The sequence below is a fragment of the Bison bison genome, unplaced genomic scaffold, assembly GCF_000754665.1.
Source record: "Bison bison bison isolate TAMUID 2011002044 unplaced genomic scaffold, Bison_UMD1.0 scf7180017864056, whole genome shotgun sequence".
NCBI lineage: Eukaryota > Metazoa > Chordata > Mammalia > Artiodactyla > Bovidae > Bison > Bison bison.
The window spans coordinates 4,882,982-4,905,186 of record NW_011494628.1 but is presented as its reverse complement, the minus strand read 5'-3'; the positions used below and the strand labels follow the sequence as shown (position 1 = coordinate 4,905,186).

Sequence of the window (22,205 nt, the reverse complement as noted above, 5' to 3'; positions counted from 1 at the left end):
TTAATTCCATTGCCAAAGCACACACTCTAGTAAGTGGTACAGTTAAAATTCAAACCTAGGCAATATGTCTTCAGAGCTCTGATTTTTACCCACTAGTCTCCAAATGGAAGCACCATTTCAACCCCTGACTAGTGATATCCATTATGACAATGTATTTATGTGCATATAAGAGACATAACGGCTCACTACATAATAAGAAAAAAATTATACATTTAATCTCTTGTCTCTGATTACTTTCTCATCTCTATACACTGTGAGTCATAGTACCTTTATGAGTCATTCTGTGCAAGATATTAAACATTTAAATCTACATATCTCAATTTCTAAAGCATTTACTAAGAATTCAGATACTACACAAGTTATAATAAATACATATAAACATTATAAGAAGCTTATCATCAATTAATAGTTTAGGTTAGGATAAACTGAAATAATTAGTTATTGATATATACATTATTTAATATCACAGATTAATAGCTGAACTTTGAGATTTTAAAAATATTTATTATGTATGTATTTCAAAATAGAAATGTAATATGGTTAAGTCATCAATAAACTGACTTACTCATAACACCATTGTAAATAAGCAATCTCTATGATAAAACTGTGACTGTGGACATGCCATTTTAAAGAGACATTTTTAATGAAAGATCATTCATTATTCAAATAATAAAAATGTCCAAAGTTACTACATATTAGCCAGGTGATCTATTTCTAAGAAAAAATTCTAGATAAAAACCAAGCACCTTAAAACCTCAAGTTAATATTAAGCATTTTAAAGCAACTAGCTGAAAAGGCAAAATCTTCATCAAAGATTTCTTTCAGGTATGTCTACACATACTACAGTAAAAGAATTGTATTTCCAAACCTTTATCTCATCTCCTATATACGTCACAAAAAAAGATCTACTAAATTTGCATTTAATTACATAATTATTAAAATTTCTTATTTATTATACAGGTAACATAAGCACCTCAAGTATTAATTTCACTATAACAACTCTTCTTTTCTCATACAAGATTTTTAAAGAAGAAAAAATACTATGAAAATATACTATCAATTTACAACAGATGTTTAAACACCTTCTAGTGATACCTTCAACATTATTACATGAAAAGAATCTTGTTTAATGTAGCATGTTACAAAATACTCAGAATGAAAACTTAGTAGCGTTTTGGTGGTTACTGGGGCTTCATTAGTATGTTATCTAGATTCTAATTTCTCTACTGAAAAGTAAGGTAGAGGAAATTTTTCTAACACTTTTTTAATGTTTAAATAACAAAAAGTGAAAAATTTGTGTTATCCATACTATTAATGAGAATAAGGGATAAGGGAACTAAGAGGCTTTATATAACAGAAAATGTGAAGATATGAGCTTCTTGGTAATATCAAGCTTACTATCACCTTACTTCAGTACTCATGAATTATGTACTCATGAAGTATGTTCGTAATTGTGGCTCACTCTCTAAAGTGTACTCTATAAAGTGCACTTTATTTACAAAAAAGAAAGAAAGAAAAGGGAAAAAATTTTAAGGGTTTAAGCTCAGATATGAGGATTTAAAGATCAAATGATGTTCTATACAACATGTGTACACGAAGTTTATACAAATAAATTCATGCTAATGCTAAAATTTAGCGAAATGGTACCATATCTCCATCAAAAATACCTTTTAATTTTGATTCTTATTTTTCAAGTTAACCATCAGTAACCAAGACAGAGAATGCTAAATTATTCTAAATAGAGATACATGCCACCTTGAAAGCAATTACAAATGATTTTAACATATTCTATAAGAAAAACAAAATTGTGAAATATTGTTTAAATTTTAAAAAGCATTGATCTTTGTTCTTCATTCCTTCTTTCCTGTTTAATATTTTGTTCTACTGATATTAATACTAATTATGCATAAAGCAACACATTATAGAGGATTTTCTGGTGTTTGAATTATTTTTAAGGATCAGATATGATCAGATATTGTGAGGAATTATACTAGCACTTTTAGAATTATGAAACCTTTTCATGTCAGAAGAAAGTTAGGCTAAAGACTCATGGCTTAAGAGAATCATCACAAACTCCTTATTTTCTGGGAATAGCTGGTGCTCTGGTACCATCTTTCAAAATATTTACTTAAGTGCATTTAACCAGAGGGAAATGGATTTGCAGGTGAGTAAAGGACTGATGATGAAGAATTACACATATCAAAATTATTATTTCAAATAACACATAACAACACAAAATTATTAAAACTTTTATCTTGAAATTTCACTCAAATTGTCTAATCCACAATGTCTGCATTTAAGACAAAAGTTCTTCCAGAAAATATCAGAGTAAGATTGACACTTTCAAAAATCACAACATGCTTGTCCTAAGGCTTTTAGCATTTCCTGTTCCATAAATGTCAGACTGAAGAAGATGGAATTCAGAGAATTTTTAATAAAGTACTAATTTTATAGAAATGTAATATGTATTGTAGTATTTTAATTATGTAAAAGTTTAAGTACTACATCGAAAGGTACTGTTCCTTTTTCTGATAGATCTCAGAGCACTTATTCCACATTACTCAGATTTTCTAAAACCTGGAAAACCAAAATAGTAATTATATCTGTCTAATAACAGAAATCATCTTTCATTCTTCAGGTTTTCTCTTAATATAAAAGGCACATTTCCAATACATCTTGACTTATCTATTTTAAAACAAAGTAGCTTCAACAAACGTATATTAAACTAGAGAATAAAAGAAGTATATGAACATTTAAATTATACTTTCCTATCAGATAATCCCATACCTGCTATCATGTCATCTACAGCACTCATTTTCAGCAATACTTGCTCAATGAGCCCGACTTCTGTACTAGTCTGTAAATTCCGAACACTTTTTCGTAGGATGGCTGTAAACATGCTCCATATTTCTGCTTGACATGTGACATCACAGTGTTCCAAAAGCTCTGTCATGCACGTTATGCTCTCAGCATCTTGGATAATAAAGTTCATCTCCAAGTCAAATTCTCCACCAACCAGCTGAAAAGAAACAGAAAAAAATTACTAATGATAATATGAGAGGTTATATATACAACAAAACAAATATTTAGCTAGCAAAAACATATTAGGAGTCTAAAAAATTTCAAGTTTTCTAGTCAAAAACTAATTTTGATTAAAAAAATGTCACTACAGATAAGTGAAAGGTACTGTAAGAAATAAAACTATCTAAGAGATTTTTTTTTTTCTTTCAAATGGGAAAAGGCAATTTCAAATCTAGAAGAATAGAGCAAAGTAGAACAAATGACTAAGAGGTAAGTTCCGGGACAAATCTTCTTAAAAAAGGCACTGAGTCTGAAAAGGGATAAATCCTAGAAGATGCAGATCACTAAAGATGAATGTCAAAGCATGGAAACTCATTTTCTTTTATATTACTAGACTGACAAAAAAGATGTAACAAAAAAAGAATAACTGGGTCTAATCTCCATGTATAGAATATGAAGAAATGAGAAACTATATTAGCAAACTTATAATAAATGTTGAAAAAAGTAATGGTAAAATTGTTTAAAAGAGAAATACCTAATATCCAGTGGTACTTAAAAAACAAAAAAAACATGTAAACTGGGAAAGGTGGCAACATATTTGACTTGTGACATTATGCTAAGTGAGTCATAAGTACTGCTGTCCCTCCTAAATGCTCCTTTAAGTACCGTGACAGACAAATACACATGGAATAAAAGATATGATGATCCTCTTAATTCTATACTGGTCAAATCACACATGAATTAGTTTATACAGTAATCAGTACCACTTTTAAGAAAAATATTAACAACTTGGATATCTTTTGGATCTAGAGAATAGGAAATTTAGGCAGAAGCTAACAGGCATATACAAAATATGTGACAAATTTGAAGTCATTTATTTCCTCATTCAATAGATATTTTATTTATTAAAGACTAGAACTTCCTGTTCTAAGAAATAGAAATATATCTGTGGACACAAAAATCTCATGCACTAACAGTGCTAAGTTCTAGAAATAAAAATGTATATTTACATATATTCTATTTTATTCCAAAAAAGGTTGAGGTTGGCTTACAAATTATATAAAGTATAAAAGAAGACAAACAGTGAGTAGCTGAGAAAGAGGAAATAAAGGAAGATAAGATTAGGGACTAGAGATTAGACTCAAGAAGTGGAATTAATTTTCCATCCATTAAAGGTGTTCATTAATACAGATGGATGAGCACATAATATAATATAGATGGGAAGATAATTGCAATAATAACAACACTACTTAACCTTATTTAACTTATATGAAGAGTACATGATGAGAAATGCTGGACTGGATGAAGCAAAAGCTGGAATCAAGATTGACAGGAGAAATATCAATAACCTCAGATATGCCAATGACATCACCCTTATGCCAGAAAGCAAACAACTAAAGAGCCTCTTGATGAAAGTGAAAGAGGAGAATGAAAAGCTGGCTTAAAACTCAACATTCAAAAAATGAAGATCATGGCATCCAGTCCCATCACTTCATGGCAAATAGATGGGGAAACAATGGAAATAGTGACAGACTTTATTTTCTTGGGCTTCAAAATCACTGTAGATGGTGACTGCAGCCATGAAATTAAAAGATGCTTGCTCCTTGGAAGAAAAGCTATGACCAACATAGACAGCATAGTAAAAAGCAGAGACATTACTTTGCCAAAAAAGGTCCACTGAGTCGTGTACTGTATGGATGGGAGAGTTGGACCATAAAGAAAGCTGAGCACCAAAGAATTGATGCTTTTGAACTGTGGTGTTGGAGAAAACTCTTGAGAGCCCCTGGACTGCAAGGAGATCCAACCAGTCCATCCTAAAGGAAATCAGTCCTGAATATTCAGTGGAAGGACTGATGAAGAAGCTGATTGGCCACCTGATGTAAAGAATTGACTCACTGGAAAAGACCCTCATGCTGGGAAAGATTGAAGGCAGGAGAAGGTGACGACAGAGGATGAGATGGTTAGATGGCATCACTGACTCAATGGACATGAATTTGAGTAAGCTCTGGGTGATGGACAGGGAAGGCTGGCATGCTGTACTTCAGGGGGTCGCAAAAAGTTGGACACAACTGAGCGACTGAACTGAACTGAACTTCATATGTCATTTAGAACTATTCTAAGTGCTTGACAAAGAACTCTATTATTATCTTCATTTTACAGGTAAGGAATCACAGGTACAGAAAGTTCAAGCAACATGAAAAAATTTCACAAAACTAGTAGATAGAGAACCCAGGACCAAAATCCACTAAGTCTTTCTTTACAAAACTTCAAAAAAGCAATAAAATCTCATTTAAGAACATTTTAAAAGCCTTCTAAAATTAAGAGTTTAAAAACAAAGTATTCTCAAATTGTGAAATATTATATGCTGCATATATTATTTTCTTTGTAACAGCTCCAAAATTCAATTTTATAAGAGACTATAACCTTATGCTGACCTTTTACTGAACTAAATATTTTGTCTGGTTAAACCTTGGTTTTACTTCTACATGGCAAACAATTTCAACTCCTCCTCCTATTTCTGGTTTATTAACAAAAATAGCTATGAGGAAGGTTAAGAGGTTGGCTCTGAATTCAGACTTCCTGTTTGCTGACTTTTGCTGTACCACTCACTTGCTATGTGACCTTTAATGATGCTACATCTCTAAGCCTCAGTCAATTCATCTATAATATGGGAATAAAAGTTCCTAGCTAATAGCCTGTTGTGAAGATTAAATAAATAAAGTAGCTGGGTTATAAGCACTTAGTAACAAAGTCAGGAGCATTCAATCAAGGAGTTAAAATTAGATATTACTTACTCTCTAACCCCAACTTTGAGGTAAAAAAAGTAGTCATCTGACCACATACATCTAAAGTACAAAGAAACAGCCAGTGTAACCTTTATGTTTCTGGTAAATGATAAATTATTATGGACTGTGTACTCCCTTAGATATTACTTGTCAATCTAGCAAAACAAACTCCAGCAACATTTTAACTATGCCATCTTCAAACCAAGAACTGCTTATTTATTCATATTTATATATCCAACTGACTTGTGTCACTACTGTCAACTTGTAGACCTATGATCAGTAACTCAGAAGAGGTTCTCAAGAAGCAAACCATACAGAGAAAAAAAGTAGGTTGAAAAAGAATGACGTGGACAACTTACTGACTGAACTAAAAAAAGTAGATTCCAAAGTTTAATTCTGTGAGCCTCAGAATAAACGTACGTAAAATTAGCATACACTACAATGGAAGAACACTGACAAATTCTTCAGACTGATCTCCTTAATTAGTTGTAAATGCTTAAATAGAATCTAGTATAATCAAGAAACATTATCAAATGTATAAGTAGCAGAAATGGGCTCAGTAGTAAAAAAAAAAAAAAAAACTCTGTTTTTAAAGGAATGAACAATTATAATGTTTAATTCTAACAATCAGGCTATTATGTGAAGCCTAAGTTTCCATCTTTCACAATTAAAAAAAAAAAAATGCCCCTTTCTACACATCACTTAATTACAAAAAAAAAAAGTTACAGCTCCTTGATTTCACTGCCAGAAACTGTAACAATATTTACTATATGCGTTATAACAGAATGGACGTATGTTTTCAGATGGTCTTTCTAACCCTATTAATTTTTAACACATTAGTGTTAACACATTAGTATTAAGGAGGCTAACTGCTTATAACTATAATTCCACCATTAGGGAGATATTATAGTTCAGTATTTATCAAAGAATACACACAATAAAAAGTAGAAACAATCAGTCTTCATTATTTAAACAATTCTTTAACAACACTATGAGGAAAAGACATAGTTGCCTTCAGAGAAGGAAACTGAAGATAAATGAGGGTAAGCAATATAAACAAAGTCACACATGAGTTAGGTGGCAGATCCAAACTTCTAATCTAGACTAAAAAATGTAATGAAATGCCGTGTTATGAAGTCAAGGGTATAAACTTAAAAAATAAATCTGGGACATGTCATAGTAGCTCTATGAAAAAAATCAGTGCCTTAAAACCTCAGATTTGCAGATGACACCACCCTTATGGCAGAAAGTGAGAGGAACTAAAAAGCCTCTTGATGAAAGTGAAAGAGGAGAGTGAAAAAGCTGGCTTAAAACTCAACATTCAGAAAACGAAGATCATGGCATCTGGTCCCATCACTTCATGGGAAATAGATGGGGAAACAGTGGAAACAGTGTCAGACTTTATTTTTCTGGGCTCCAAAATCACTGCAGATGGTGACTGCAGCCACGAAATTAAAAGACATTTACTCCTTGGAAGAAAAGTTATGACCAACCTAGATAGTATATTCAAAAGCAGAGACGTTACTTTGCCAACAAAGATCCGTCTAGTCAAGACTAGGGTTTTTCCAGTGGTCATGTATGGATGTGAGTTGGACTGTGAAGAAGGCTGAGCGCCGAAGAATTGATGCCTTTGAACTGTGGTGTTGGAGAAGACTTGAGAATCCCTTGGACTGCAAGGAGATCCAACCAGTCCATTCTGAAGGAGATCAGCCCTGGGATTTCTTTGGAAGGAATGATGCTAAAGCTGAAACTCCAGTCCTTTGGCCACCTCATGTGAAGAGTTGACTCATTGGAAAAGACTCTGATGCTGGGAGGGATTGGGGGCAGGAGGAGAAGAGGACGACAGAGGATGAGATGGCTGGATGGCATCACTGACTCGATGGATGTGAGTCTGAGTGAACTCCAGGAGCTGGTGATGGACAGGGAGGCCTGGCGTGCTGTGATTCATGGGGTCGCAAAGAGTCGGATACGACTGAGCGACTGAACTGAAATGAACTGAACTGAAGAATGGTGTATGGGTAAAATGAAGAAAGACAAAATGATTTCTGTGGGTAAGAAATGAAACATTCAGAGATAGTAAATCACAGTAAAGAAAACTGAAGGCCCAATTACATGAATATTGGCAATAAAAAAATAAATAACTAAGAAAATAAACAAAATATTCTTTTTTAGTTAACTAAATTGTGTTTACATTAAAGCATAAAAATTATTGTATAAAAATTTAGAATATAAAATCATGACATGGAAATGTACTATCTTCTAAAAGTTCTATGGTTTATAATAACTAGCAATTCAAGTATCTTTTATTTTTTAAGTATTGAGTCTTAAATATCTTTATTTTGAAAGATTATTAGTTAGGATCGTAAGAATAATTCAGTTTATGTTAATTAGATCAAACTGGATAATCATTAACCTGTTGGATTTCTTTGCAACTCTGTGGATAAACTCTAAGCTAGATAACATTGCTTCAGTTCAGTCGCTCAGTCGTGTCCGACTCTTTGCGACCCTATGAACCACAGCACACCAGGGCTCCCTGTCCATTACCAACTCCTGGAGTCTACCTAAATTCATATCCATTGAGTCCGTGATGCCATCCAACCATCTCATCCTCTGTTGTCTCCTTTTTCTCCTGTGCTCAATCTTTCCCAGCATCAGGGTCAGTTCTTCACATCAGGTGGCCAAAGTATTGGAGTTTCAGCTTCAACATCAGTCCTTCCAATGAACACCCAGGACTGATCTCCTTTGGGATGGACTGGTTGGATCTCCTTGCAGTCCAAGGGACTTGCAAGAGTCTTCTCCAACACCACAGTTCAAAACCATCAATTCTTCGGTGCTCAGTTTTCTTTATACTCCAACTCTCACATCCATACATGACAACTGGAAAAACCATAGCCTTGACTAGACAGACCCCTGCTGACAAAGTAATGTCTTTGCTTTTTAATATGCTGTCCATGTTGGTCATAATTTTCCTTCCAAGGAGTAAGCGTCTTTTAATTTGATGGCTGCAATCACCATCTGCAGTGATTTTGGAGCCCCAAAAAATAAAGTCAGCCACTGTTTCCAATGTTTCCCCATCTATTTGTCATGAAGTGATGGGACCGGATGCCATGGTCTTAGTTTTCTGAATTTTCAGCTTTAAGCCAACTTTTTCACTCTCCACTTTCACTTTCATCAAGAGGCTCTTTAGTTCTTCACTTTCTGTCATAAGGGTGGTGTCATCTGCATATCTGAGGTTATTGATATTTCTCCCGGCAATCTTGATTCCAAGTTGTGCTTCATCCAGCCCAGCGTTGCTCATGATGCACTCTGCATATAAGTTAAATACGCAGGGTGACAATATACAGCCTTCACGTACTCCTTTTCCTATTTGGAACCAGTCTGTTGTTCCATGTCCAGTTCTAACTGTTGCTTCTAGACCTGCATATAGGTTTCTCAAGAGGCAGGTCAGGTGGTCTGGTATCCCCATCTCTTTCAGAATTTTCCACAGTTTATTTTGATCCACACAGTCAAAGGCTTTGGCATAGTCAATAAAGCAGAAATAGATGTTTTTCTGGAACTCTCTTGCTTTTTCCATGATCCAGCGGATGTTGGCAATTTGATCTCTGGTTCCTCTGCCTTTTCTAAAACCAGCTTGAACATTTGGAAGTTCATGGTTCACGTATTGCTGAAGCCTGGCTTGGAGAATTTTGAGCATTATTTTACTAGTGTGTGAGATGAATACAATTGTGCAGTAGTTTGAGCATTCTTTGGCATTGCCTTTCTTTGGGATTGGAATGAAAACTGACCTTTTCTAGTCCTGTTGCTTATAAAGCCCCAATTCAGCATCCCACATTCAGCTTCCTATACTTCCCAGTCCCTGCTGCTGCTAAGTCTCTTCAGTCATGTCCGACTCTGTGCGACCCCATAGACGGCAGCCCACCAGGCTCCCCCATCACTGGGATTCTCCAGGCAAGAACACTGGAGTGGGTTGCCATTTCCTTCTCCAATGCATGAAAGTGAAAAGTGAAAGTGAAGTTGCTCAGTCGTGTCCGACTCTTAGCAACCCCATGGACTGCAGCCTACCAGGCTCCTCCGTCCATGGGATTTTCCAGGCAAGAGTATGGAGTGGGGTACCATTGCCTTCTCCTCCCAGTCCCTAGCTACTATCATTAAGAACATTTCTGTAACGCCATTTCTCATTTCATGTAAAACTCTTTTTAAAACAAATATTTATTTATTTGGCTTGTATCCAGTCTTAGTTGTAGCGCGTGCGTGCTCCAGTTGTGGCAGGAGGGCTTAGCTGCCCCATTGCATGTGGTATCTTAGTTCCCCAGTTGGGAATTGAAAGAAACCATGTCCCCTGCATTACAAGGCACATTCTTAAACACCGGACCACCAGGGAATCCTTTAAAACTCTTTTTAATGTTATTGCCTATTCATGAGATAGGGCTCTCTCCCAACTTCTAATTTTAACTTGCATTAAGCCTCCAAATGACCAATCTAGACAGCATATTGAAAAGCAGAGACATTACTTTGCCAACAAAGGTCTGTCTAGTCAAAGCTATGGTTTTTCCAGTAGTCATGTACGGATGTGAGTGTTGGAGTCAATCCTAAAGGAAATCAGTCCTGAATATTCATTGGAAGGACTGATGTTGAAACTGAAATACTGAAACTCCAATACTTTGCCCACCTGATGCGAAGAACTGACTCCTTAGAAAAGACCCCGATGCTGGGAAAGATTGAAGGCAGGAGAAGGGGACAAAAGAGGATGAGACAGATGGTTGGATGGCATCACTGACTCGATGGACATGAGCTTGAGTAAGCTCCGGGAGTTGGTGATAGACAGGGAAGCCTGGTGTGCTGTGGTCCATGGGGTTGCAAAGAGTCGGACATGACTGAGTGACTGAAATGAACTGAAGCCTCCAAATATCAGTTTAAATAGCACTTAATGCAGAAAGTCCTCCTACTAACTACAAACAGAGCCTTTCCCTGAACTCTCATTACAACCTATCCAAATCACCACAATCATTTCAGTATATCCCAGATGTTTACAAATTTTTTTCTAACCCTCACTTTACAGTAAGCTTTGTAAGGGTAAGGACCGTTTCTTATCTATCAACCTTATCCGGATTACTGGCACACTGACAAACCTATGCAAATTATTCAATATTTAACATGGAATGAAAAGATGGCCGAATGAGAGGAAGAGGGAAGGAAGCAAGCTTGCAGGAGGACTTCACGAATTCATGGTCCACCATCAGGTTGTAAGCCAGACTTTCTACTACCATAATCCACTTTTCTCTTTCAGCAATGAATTGCTCTTAATGCTATATAACTTTTAATATTCCAGCAATGATCACAAAGCCAAAGAAAACATTTCCTCCTTCTTGTTTATATCCCTTGGTTGCCTTACTTTTTCTTCTTTTATCACTTAGAAAATATGTAAGGTTTCACAGGTAAAATTTAGAAGACATTATTGTCTAAGTAAGAGGCTAAGTATTCAGCACACAATTTTTAGTTATTAAAATCAGGCTTAAATATATTTTCACTTCCAGTTTCTATTTTCAAGTGAAATCAGTTACAACATCTTCCTTTGAAAAAGAATGTTGGAAATGATGTCACCAAAAAACAGCAGACTGGGCAGTTATGTCCTCCTAAAAAAAAAAGAGAGAGAGACAGAAAGAAACAAACACACTAATGATCTGGAAAAACTGGCACATTAACTTCTGAAAATTTCTGAAATAAAGTAAAAAATGTACAATAAACAAAGGAAGACTTGGTTAAAAAGAAGTTATCGTTTTGTGGTGAGAAGCACTATCCCACCTTCAATCTCCGCAGCCCAGACTTCAGTAGTTACAAGGACTCCAGCCTGCACCATGGTGAAGGCTGCTAGTTCCAAAGGGAGCACTAAGGACCTTATTCTCAAAGAACTGTGAGTCTAAACCTGACTGGCAGCTCCGTCAAGGATAGACCCAAAGAATTCCCTTTGCTTTACCCAACTCATAACGTCTCAAGAGTTAGGACACTTTTGCTAAGAGCATTTAAAGTCACACATATTACCTGCAGCAGTCTGGAGCAAGAGAACACTTGACACAAGCAACAGACAGATATAGAAGCCTGGCAAGGAAGATATGGGGAAAGAAGGCAATTGTGGGTATACGGTGGATAATGGGTAATCCAGAAAGCCACATGTATGCCCAGGGCACGTCACACATTCAGAAAAGGCTTACAAAGACTTTAAGATTTCATTTGTAGCTGACCTTTAGGTTCTACAATAGTAGAAGTAAAAGCTATGGCAGAGATATAAACAGCCTAAGTATTGAAGAATTCTCCAGCACAGAGCAAAATAAAAGGAAGATAATTATCTTTTTCTTAATAGCACTAACAACCCACAATATTAACTACAAACAAAAGAGAGTAAGGAAAAGAATTCAATTTTCAGTTTCCACTTAACAATATTCAAAACGTCCAATTTTAAAAAAAAAATTATGAGACACACAAAGTGACAGGAAAGAATGGCCTATCAAAAGAAAAAAAATAATTTTCTCTTCAATATCTGATAACTACTTTTATCTTATCTCCATCCTCTATTCTTTCAGCTTACATTTTGTTTTCTATTAGTATACAGATGTCTTCTACTCTTAGCCAATCAAATTACTTTTAGAAATTATAAAGCTCTTGAATTAATATTTTCTAAAGAATTGATCTTCAGTATAAAGCTATGCTCAGTTGCTTCAGTCACGTTTGACTCTTTGTGACCCCATGGTCTGTAGCCCACCAGGCTCCTTCTGTCCATGAGATTTCCCAGTCAAGAACACTAGAGTGGGCTGCCATTTATTTACTCCTGCAAGGGATCTTTCCAACCCAGGGACTGAACCTGCATCTCCTGCATTGGCAGGTGAATTATTTACCACTGAGCTACTTGGGAAACCCCATACATGTATATAATTTTACAAAGAAAGAAAAAAGTGAGAAACAAGATAATGAAGAACCACCATTTTGTGAACATGTTATGTCTTGAGTAATTAAAGCATATAGCCTCATTTATTCTCATAACTCTAAGATGAGAACCTCAAACAAGGCAACTGAGGTGAGCATAAGTTAAGTAAGCTTCCCAAGGTCCCTAAGCCAGTGTCAGCATCAGAATTCTCTTTTCAATATCATAAAAAATTAAGAAGTATATCATTACCAGACAGATCATCCACAAGACATAAATATGTATTTCCACCAGTCATCTACCCTTCCAGATATGGTGCTACACATTAACATGTATAATAAATGACTTTCAGCAAAATGTTCAGTAAATAACAGAAAAGCACTTTATAATTTGGACATGAACACAATAAAAATTAATGATCCTATACCCAACAAACCAAGGCAAGAAAAATAGAAAAAAAATTGTTTTTTCCTGTTTATTTCCCACCAGGCCTCTCTACAAGTAATTTATATTGACGATCTTTCTGTGGTATAGAAATAACTATACCCAAGAGTACAACAATTGCTGCTACAAATACCATCCATAAAAACTCTAGGGAAGGGAGGAAAAAAACAAAGGGAATGACTATCACACAGTAAGTGCCTTCTATAAAATATGTATTAAACAACATGCACTTTATTAAAAGCAGTACAACCATTTTTTTATAATTGTTTTGTCAGACTACACAAGCAAAGATGATAAATACATTGAGCTAGCAAGGAGCCAGTTGATGTTTGAAGGAAAACTAAATCTGTTAAATGCCAAACTACAATATGCCTTTAAATTCTAATTCTCAGGCAAACACTGAAAACATTAATGTATTTCATAAATAAAAAACAAAGTAAAGACTTCTGCAGACAAATAAAAGCTGAGAGAGTCTGCTGCCCACAGACTTTTACTATAAAAAAAATGTTAAGGTAAGTTCTTTCAACAGAAGGAAAACAATACCAGATGGAAATCTGAAATGTCACAAAAAAACCAGAGAGAGGCAGAATTGTTAAGATTGTTGTTAAATACAAAAGACATTCTTTTTTCTCATTTTGAAAACTCTTTAAAAGAAAACTATCTAAAGCAAAAAATAATAATACATTAAGGAATTTGTAACCCATGAAAGTAAAACCAATGACAGAAAGATTACAAATGACAAGAAAGGAGAAATGTACGTACACTTTTAGAAGATATTCATACCCTATACTTGAGGTAGTATATTATTTGAAGGTACAGAGTGATAAGTTAAGAATGCATATTGTAAACTCTAGAGAAAACACTAAATGTGAAAAGAAAATAAATACTAGAACCTTAACAGCCACCCCCTTAAATAAGACATGTATTTTTTTTTTCCCCCAATAAATACTACAGTACTACAAGATCCTCTCAATTGGTTGAATCCTTGAAAGCAGGCAACCTGGATACAGAGGGCCAACTATGTGACTTGAGCATCCTCAAATTTTGGTATCCAGAATCAATCCCTCATTGTCAATCAACTTAATTTAATTGTTGGGCTTCCCTGCTGGTTCAGATGGAAAAGAGTTCACCTTCAATGTGGGAGACCTGGGTTCAATCCCTGGGTTGGGAAGATCCGCTGGAGGAGAGCATGGCAACCCACTCCAGTATTCTTGCCTGGAGAATCCCATGGACAGAGGAGCACGGTGGGCTATAGTCCATGGGGTCTCAAAGAGTCAGACACAACTGAGTGACTAAGCACAATCTAACTGTTGCTAAGTCACTTCAGTCGTGTCCGACTCTGTGTGACCCCATAGACGGCAGCCCACCAGGCTCCCCCATCCCTGGGATTCTCCAGGCAAGAACACTGGAGTGGGTTGCCATTTCCTTCTCCAATGCATGAAAGTGAAAAGTGGAAAGTGAAGTCACTCAGTTGTGTCCGACCTTCAGCGACCCCATGGACTGCAGCCTACCAGGCTCCTCCGTCAATGGGATTTTCCAGGCAAGAGTACTGGAGTGGGATGCCATTGCCTTCTCTGATCTAACTGTTACAGAGGCAAATAAATCACTCTATCAAGCAACACATTTCAAATACACATCAAATATTCACCAGAATGAGAATATCCTGGGCTATAAATGAATTCTCAATAAAGTTTAAAATTTAGAACACAGCGGAATTAAGGAAAAAATCAATAAAAATACATAACAGGAAGAAATTAACAGAATATCTGGAACATTATTCTAAGTAAACTGGGTCAAAGAAGGAGTCACAAGGAAAACTACTTTTTATCTCTATGAATAGGAAAACATAACACATCAACATTTATGGGATACAGTAAAAGAGTGCTTTAGAGAAATATGTAGCATTAAATGTTTATGTTACCAAGGGGGAAGGGGAAATTGTATTTGAACCCACATCTGTGTGTTCAATGATGTCTGACTCTTTGCAACCCCGTGGACTGTAGCCCGCCAGGCTCCTCTCTCCATGGGGTTCTCCAGGCAAGAACACTGGAAGTGTGTTGCCATGCCCTCCTCCAGGTAATCTTCCCAACCCAGGGATCAAACCCAGGTCACCCACACTGCAGGCAGATTTTTTACTGTTGGTGTGAGATTTCAAATTAATCACTTCTGCTTCTACCTTAAGCAATTAGAAAAACACAATTGAAAAAGACACATTCACCCCCAGTGTTCATTGCAGTACTATTTACAATAACTAGAACATGAGAGCAACCTAGATGTCCACCAACAGACGATTAAAGAAGCTGTGGTATATATATATAATGGACTACTACTCAGCCATAAAAAGGAACACATTGAGTCAATTCTATTGAGGTGGATGAATCTTGAGCCTATTATACAGAGTGAAGTAAGTTAGAAAGAGAAATATAAATATTGCATATGGACACATACATATGAAATATAAAAAGATGGTACTGATGAATTTAATTTCAGAGCAGCAATGGAAAAACAGACATAGAGAAAAGACCTATGGACACGGGGGTAGGGGAGGAGGGAGAGGGTGAGGTGTATGGAGAGAGTAACATGGAAATTTACATTTCACACATGAATTCTATCAATTACTTAGAATGACCATCATTTTTGCACAATAGTTTCCTCAAATTTTAAAATGAAGGAACAATTCCAAACTCATTTTGTGGGCCAACAATATCATGATAATAAAAACAGAAAACTATGTCAGGAAGAACAACAAAAAACTATAGCGTAATAACCCTTATGAACATAGACACAGAAAAAATCTTAACAAAACACAGCAAGTCAAATCCAGCAGCACATTAAAAAAAATAAAATAAAATAAATCATGTCTTCATACATTTTATCCCAGGAAAGGAAGTAGGTTTTACCAATGAAAAAATGAAACACTGTAATTCAATAGATTCACAGATAAAGAACAAAAGTCCCATTATCATTATAGGAAATCATTTGAGAACATCCAAAACTATTCATTAAATAAACTTTTAGCAGTAGGGGTATAAAGGAACTTAAACTGATAAAAGGCATCTATGACACATCTACAGTAAACATCATACTTAATGGTGAATGAATATGCACTTTTTAAGAATAAGGCAAGATTTCCTCTCCAAACACTTCTATTCAGCATTATACTGGATGCTTAAGCTAATGTAAAATGATAAGAAAAATAGATACATAAAAGGCATATAAATTGTAAAAGAAAAAATACATATACAAATCTTGTACCGGTCTCCATGGAAAATCCTAAGGAATCTATTCCAAAACTTACAAATTAATAAAAATTTTACTAAATTCTCAAGGTTTAAAATCAATATACAAAAAACCTTTACATTTTTTATACAGGCAGAGAATAATTAGAACAATAAATTCGAAAGGAAGATCACTTGAAAAAGCATAAAGCAGGGGCTTCCCTTGTGGTCTAGTGGCTAAGAATCTGCCTTGCAATGCAAGGGACACTGGTTCGACCTCTGGTCTAGGAGGATACTACATGCTTTGGAGCAACCAACTCTAAGCACCACAAAGACTGAAGCCTGTGCACCAATGGTCTGTGCTCCACAACAAGAGAAGCCACAGCAATGAGAAGACCAAACATCACAAATAGAGAGCAGGCCTTGCTTGCCTCAAATAGAGAAATGAAGACCCAGAATGGCCGAAAATATATAATTCAGTTCAGTTCAGTTCAGTTCAATCGCTCAGTCATGTCCGACTCTTTGTGATCCCATGGACTGCAGAACGTAAAGTTTCCCTAACCATCACCAACTCCCAGAGCTTACTCAAAACTCATGTCGATCTAGTCCATCCAACCCTCTTAAGCTCTGTCATCCCATCCCCTTCTCCTCTCGCCTTCAATCTTTCCCAGCATCAGGGTCTTTACTAAGGAGTCAGTTCATTGCATCTGGTGGCCAAAGTATTGGAGTTTCAGCCTCAGCATCAGTCCTTCCAATGAACATTCAGGACTGATTTCCTTTAGGATGGACTGCTTGGATCTCCTTGTAGTCCAAGGGACTCTCAAGAGTCTTCTCCAACACCAAAATTCAAAAGCATCAATTCTTTGGCACTCGGCTTTCTTTATACTCCAACTCTCACATCCATACCTGACTACTGGAAAAAACATAGCCTTGACTAGACAGACCTTTGTTGGCAAAGTAATGTCTCTGCTTTTTAATATGCTGTCTAGGTTGATTATAACTTTTCTTACAAAGCTCAAGCATCTTTTAATTTCATGGCTGCAGTCACCATCTGCAATGATTTTGAAGCCCCAGAAAAGAGTCTTGAGCTCTTTCCATTGTCTCCCCATCTATTTGCCATGAAGTGATGGGACCAGATGCCATGATCTTAGTTTTCTAAATGTTGACTTTTAAGCCAACATTTTCACTCTCCTCTTTCACTTTCATTAAGAGGCTCTTTAGTTCCTCGCTTTCTGCCATAAGGGTGGTGTCATCTGCACATCTGAGCTGACTGATATTTCTCCCGGTAGTCGATTCCAATGTGTGTTTCATCCAGTAGAGCATTTCTCATGATGTACTCTGCATAGACGTTAAATAAGCAGCGTGACAATATACAGCCTTGACATACGCCTTTCCCGTTTTGGAACCAGTCTGTTGTTCCATGTCCAGTTCTAACTGTTGCTTCTTGACCAGCATACAGGTTTCTCAAGAGGCAGGTCAGGTGGTCTAGTATTCCCATCTCTTTAAGAACTATCCACAGTTTGTTGTGATCCACATAGTCAAAGGCTTTGACATAGTCAATAAACCAGAAGTCGATGATCCAACAGATGCTGGCAATTTGATCTCTGGTTCCTCTGCCTTTTCTAAATCCAGCTTGAACATCTGGAAGTTCTCAGTGGACATACTATTGAAGCCTGGCTTGGAGAATTTTGAGCATTACTTTACTAGTGTGTGAGATGAATACAATTGTGGGGTAGTTTGAACGTTCTTTGGCATTGCCTTTCTTTGGGATTGGAATGAAAACTGACCTTCTCAGTACTGTGGCCATTGCTGAGTTTTCCAAATTTTCTGGCATATTGAGTGCAGCACTTTCACTGCATCATCTTTTAGGATTTGATATAGCTCAACTGGAAATCCATCACCTTCATTAGCTTTGTTTGTAGTGATGCTTCCTAAGGCCCACTTGACTTCCCTTTCCAGGATGTCTGGCTCTAGATGAGTGATCACTCCAGCATGGTTATCTGGGTCATGAAGATCTTTTCTGTATAGTTCTTCTGTGTATTCTTGCCATCTCTGTATAATATCTCCTGCTTCTGTTAGGTCCTTACCATTTCTGTCCTTTACTGTACCCATCTTTGCATGAAATGTTCCCTTGGTATCCCTAATTGTTTTGAAGAGATCTCTAGTCTTTACCATTCTATTGTTTCCCTCTATTTCTTTCCATTAATCACTGAGGAAAGCTTTCTTATCTCTCCTTCCAATTCTTTGGAACTCTCAATTCAAATGGGTATATAGATGGTGGAGTAAAAGGACCTACGCTCATCTTCTCCTGTGAGAACACCAAAATTAAAACTTTCTGCTGAACAACTGTCAATAAAAGAATGTAGGATCCCACCAAAAAAAAGACATCCCACATCCAAGGGCAAAGGAGAAGCCCAGGAAGATGGTAGGAGGGAAGTCATGTTTAAAATCAAATCCCATACCCACCAGAGATGCTTGGAGGGCTCAAACAAAACCTTGTGCACACCAGGAGACCCCACAGACTGACAAGACCTGCCTTTGAGTGTCTGAGTGTCTCCTGCATAGGTATGGGTCAGCGGTGGTCTGCCACAGGAGCAGGGGTTTTGAGTGCAGCAGACCCAGGTATGGCATAGGCCCTTTTGGAGGAGGCCGCCATTAACCCCACCATAGAGCCACCAGAGTTTACACAGGACTGAGTAAACAGAATCTTGGAGGGCACAAAGAAAACCTTGTGCCTACCAGGACCCAGGAGAAATGAGCAGTGACCCCACAAGAGATTGACTCAGACTTGCCCAAGAGTGTCCAGGAGTGTGGGTTGGCAGTGGCTTGCAGCAGTGACCTAGGCACTAAGAGCAGCAGTCCTTGCATGGTACCTTTTGAAGGAGGTCACCATTATCTTCATTACCTCCACCATAGTTTGGCCTCAGGTAAAACAACAGGGAGGGAACACAGCCCCTCCCATGAACAGAAAATTGGATTAAAGATTTACTGAGCATGACCCCGCCCATCAGAACAAGACCCAGTTTTCCCCTCAGTCAGTTTCTCCTATCAGGAAACTTCCATAGGCTTCTTATCCTTCTCCATCACAGGGCAGACAGAATAAAAAACAAAATCACAGAAAACTAACCAAACTGATCACATGGACCACAGCCTTGTCTAACTCAATGAAACTATGAGCCATGTCATGTAGGGCCAGCCAAGATGGATGGGTCATGATGGAGAGGTCTAACAAAACATGGTCCACTGGAGAAGGGAATGGCAAACCACTTTAGTGTTCTTGCCTTGGGAACCCTATGAACCATATCAAAAGGTAAAAAGATATGACACTGAAAGATGAACTCCCCACGTCAGCAGGTGCCCAATATGCTACTAGAGAAAAGAGGCGAAAGAACTCCAGAAAGAATGAAGAGACACAGTTAAAGGAAAAACAATACCCAGTTGTGGATGTGACTGGTGATGGAAGTAAAGTTTGACGCTGTAAAGAGCAATACTGCAAAGGAACCTGGAATGTTAGGTCCATGAATCAAGGTAAATTGGAAGTGGTCAAACAGGAAATACCAAGAGTGAACATCAACATTTTAGGAATCAATGCGCTAAAATGGACTCAAATGGGTGAATGTAACTCAGATGACCATATCTACTACTGTGGGAAAGAATCCTTTAGAAGAAATGGAATAGCCATCACAGTCAACAAAAGAGTCCAAAATGTAGTATTCAGAGGCAATCTCAAAAACAACAGAATGATCTCTGTTTGTTTCCAAGGCAAACCATTCAATATTACAGTGATTCAAGTCTATGCCCCAGGCAGTAATGATGAAAAAGTTGAAAATGAATGGTTCTACAAAGACCTACAAGACCTTCTAGAACTAATACCCAAAGGAGATGTCCTTTTCATCATAGGGGACTGGAATGCAAAAGGAGGAAGTCAAGAGACACCTGCAATAACAGGCAAATTTGGCCTTAGAGTACAAAACAAAGCAGGGCAAAGGCTAACAGAGTTTTGCCAAGAGAAGGTGATGGTCAGAGCAAACACCCTCTTCCAACAACACAAGAGAAGACTCTACACATGGACATCACCAGATGGTCAATACTGAAATCAGATTGATTATATTCTTTGCAGCCAAAGAAGGAGACGCTCTATATGGTCAGCAAAAACAAGACTGGGAGCTAAATGTGGTTCAGATCATGAACTCCTTATGCCAAATTCAGAATTAAATTGAAGGAAGTAGGGAAAACTACTAGACCATTCAAGTATGACCTAAAGCAAATCCTTTATGATTATACAGTGGAAGTGACAAACAGATTCAAGGGATTAGATCTGACAGAAAAGAGTGCCTGATGAACTATGGATGGAGGTTCACGACACTGTAAAGGAGGCAGTGATCAAGATCAAACTCAAAAGAAAGAAATACAAAAAGGCAAAATGGTTGTGTGAGGAGGCCTTACAGACAGTTGAAAAAAGAAGAGAAGCTAAAGGCAAAGGAGAGATATACACATTTGAAAAATATATAATTAATTAATTTTAAAAATTAATAAGAAAATAATTTTTAAAAATAGCATAAAACATAAAATACTCAGAAATTTATCTAAATATTTGTAAAGTCTACACATTTAAAACTAGAAAACATTCCGAAGATTTTTATCAAAAGAGAGAACTAAAACCTAAACAGAAATAGAAATGCATCATTTGTTAATCCTACTCCAGTTTTTCCATACTCCAAATCAAAATTGTGACTTTTTGTCAGAAATTCACAAGCTGATCCTAGAATGCACATGGAAATTAAAGGAGATTATAATAGCCCAAGGGCTTCCCAGGTGGCCCTTGTGGTAAGGAAACTGTCTGTCAACACAGGAGACTTAAGGGCAGTGGGTTTGATCCTTAGGTTGGGAAGATCCCTTGGAGGAGGCAACCCACTCCAGTATTCTTGCCTGGAGAATCCCATAGACAGAGGAGCCTGGCTGGTTACACTCCCTAGGATAACACAAAGTCAGACACAACTGAAGCGACTTAGCACACATGCTTAACAGACCAAATAAATCCAATGCAGAACAAATTTGAGAGGTCCTAAACTACTAAATTTTATGACAAAGTAACAAAAAGGAAGACAACGTGGTATTGCCATTAGAATTAACATCTGAATTAATAGAACATTACAGGAAGTCCAGAAATAGACACACACAAATCATATCAGTGGATGATCAGTTGACAAAAAACAAGATATCAATGATAAATGGTCATTATTTATTAACAGGAAAAACTGGACACCCACATGCCAATAAATGAACCTTGACTTATACTTTACACTATTCACAATGATAGGAGTTAAGCCTATAAAACATCTAGAAAAATTTCTTTTACTACTTTAGATTCAGTTCAGTTCAGGTGCTCAATTGTGTCTAATTCTCTGTGACCCCCATGGACTGCAGCACGCCAGGCTTCCCTGCCCATCACCAACTACTGGAGCTTGCTCAAACTCATGTCCATCGAGTCAGTGATGCCAACCAACTATCTCATCCTCTGTCAATCCCTTCACCTCCAGCCTTCATTCTTTCCCAACATCAGGTCTCTTCCAGTGCCTCAGTTCTTCACATCAGGTGGCCAAATATTGGAGTTTCAGTTTCAGCATCAGTCCTTCCAAGGAATATTCAGGACTGATTTCCTTTAGGATGGACTGGTTGGATCTCCTTGCAGTCCAAGGGACTTGCAAGAGTCTTCTCCAACACCACACTTCAAAAGCATCAATTCTTCTGTGTTCAGCCTTCTTCACAGTCCAACTCTCACATCCATACATGACCACAGGAAAAACCATAGCCTTGACT

At 37.0% G+C, this 22,205-nt stretch overlaps 1 protein-coding gene across 1 annotated transcript in view; it reads right to left on the bottom strand.

Moving 5' to 3' along the window:
• Nucleotides 1–22,205, bottom strand: part of LOC104985671 (neurobeachin) — a 200,171-nt gene that overhangs the window by 142,089 nt on the left and 35,877 nt on the right. The window contains exon 2 of the mRNA XM_010835938.1: nt 2,788–3,019. Coding sequence (XP_010834240.1) covers nt 2,788–2,992 — 205 coding nt within the window. The 5' untranslated portion in view covers nt 2,993–3,019. The remainder of the gene's footprint in view (nt 1–2,787; nt 3,020–22,205) is intronic.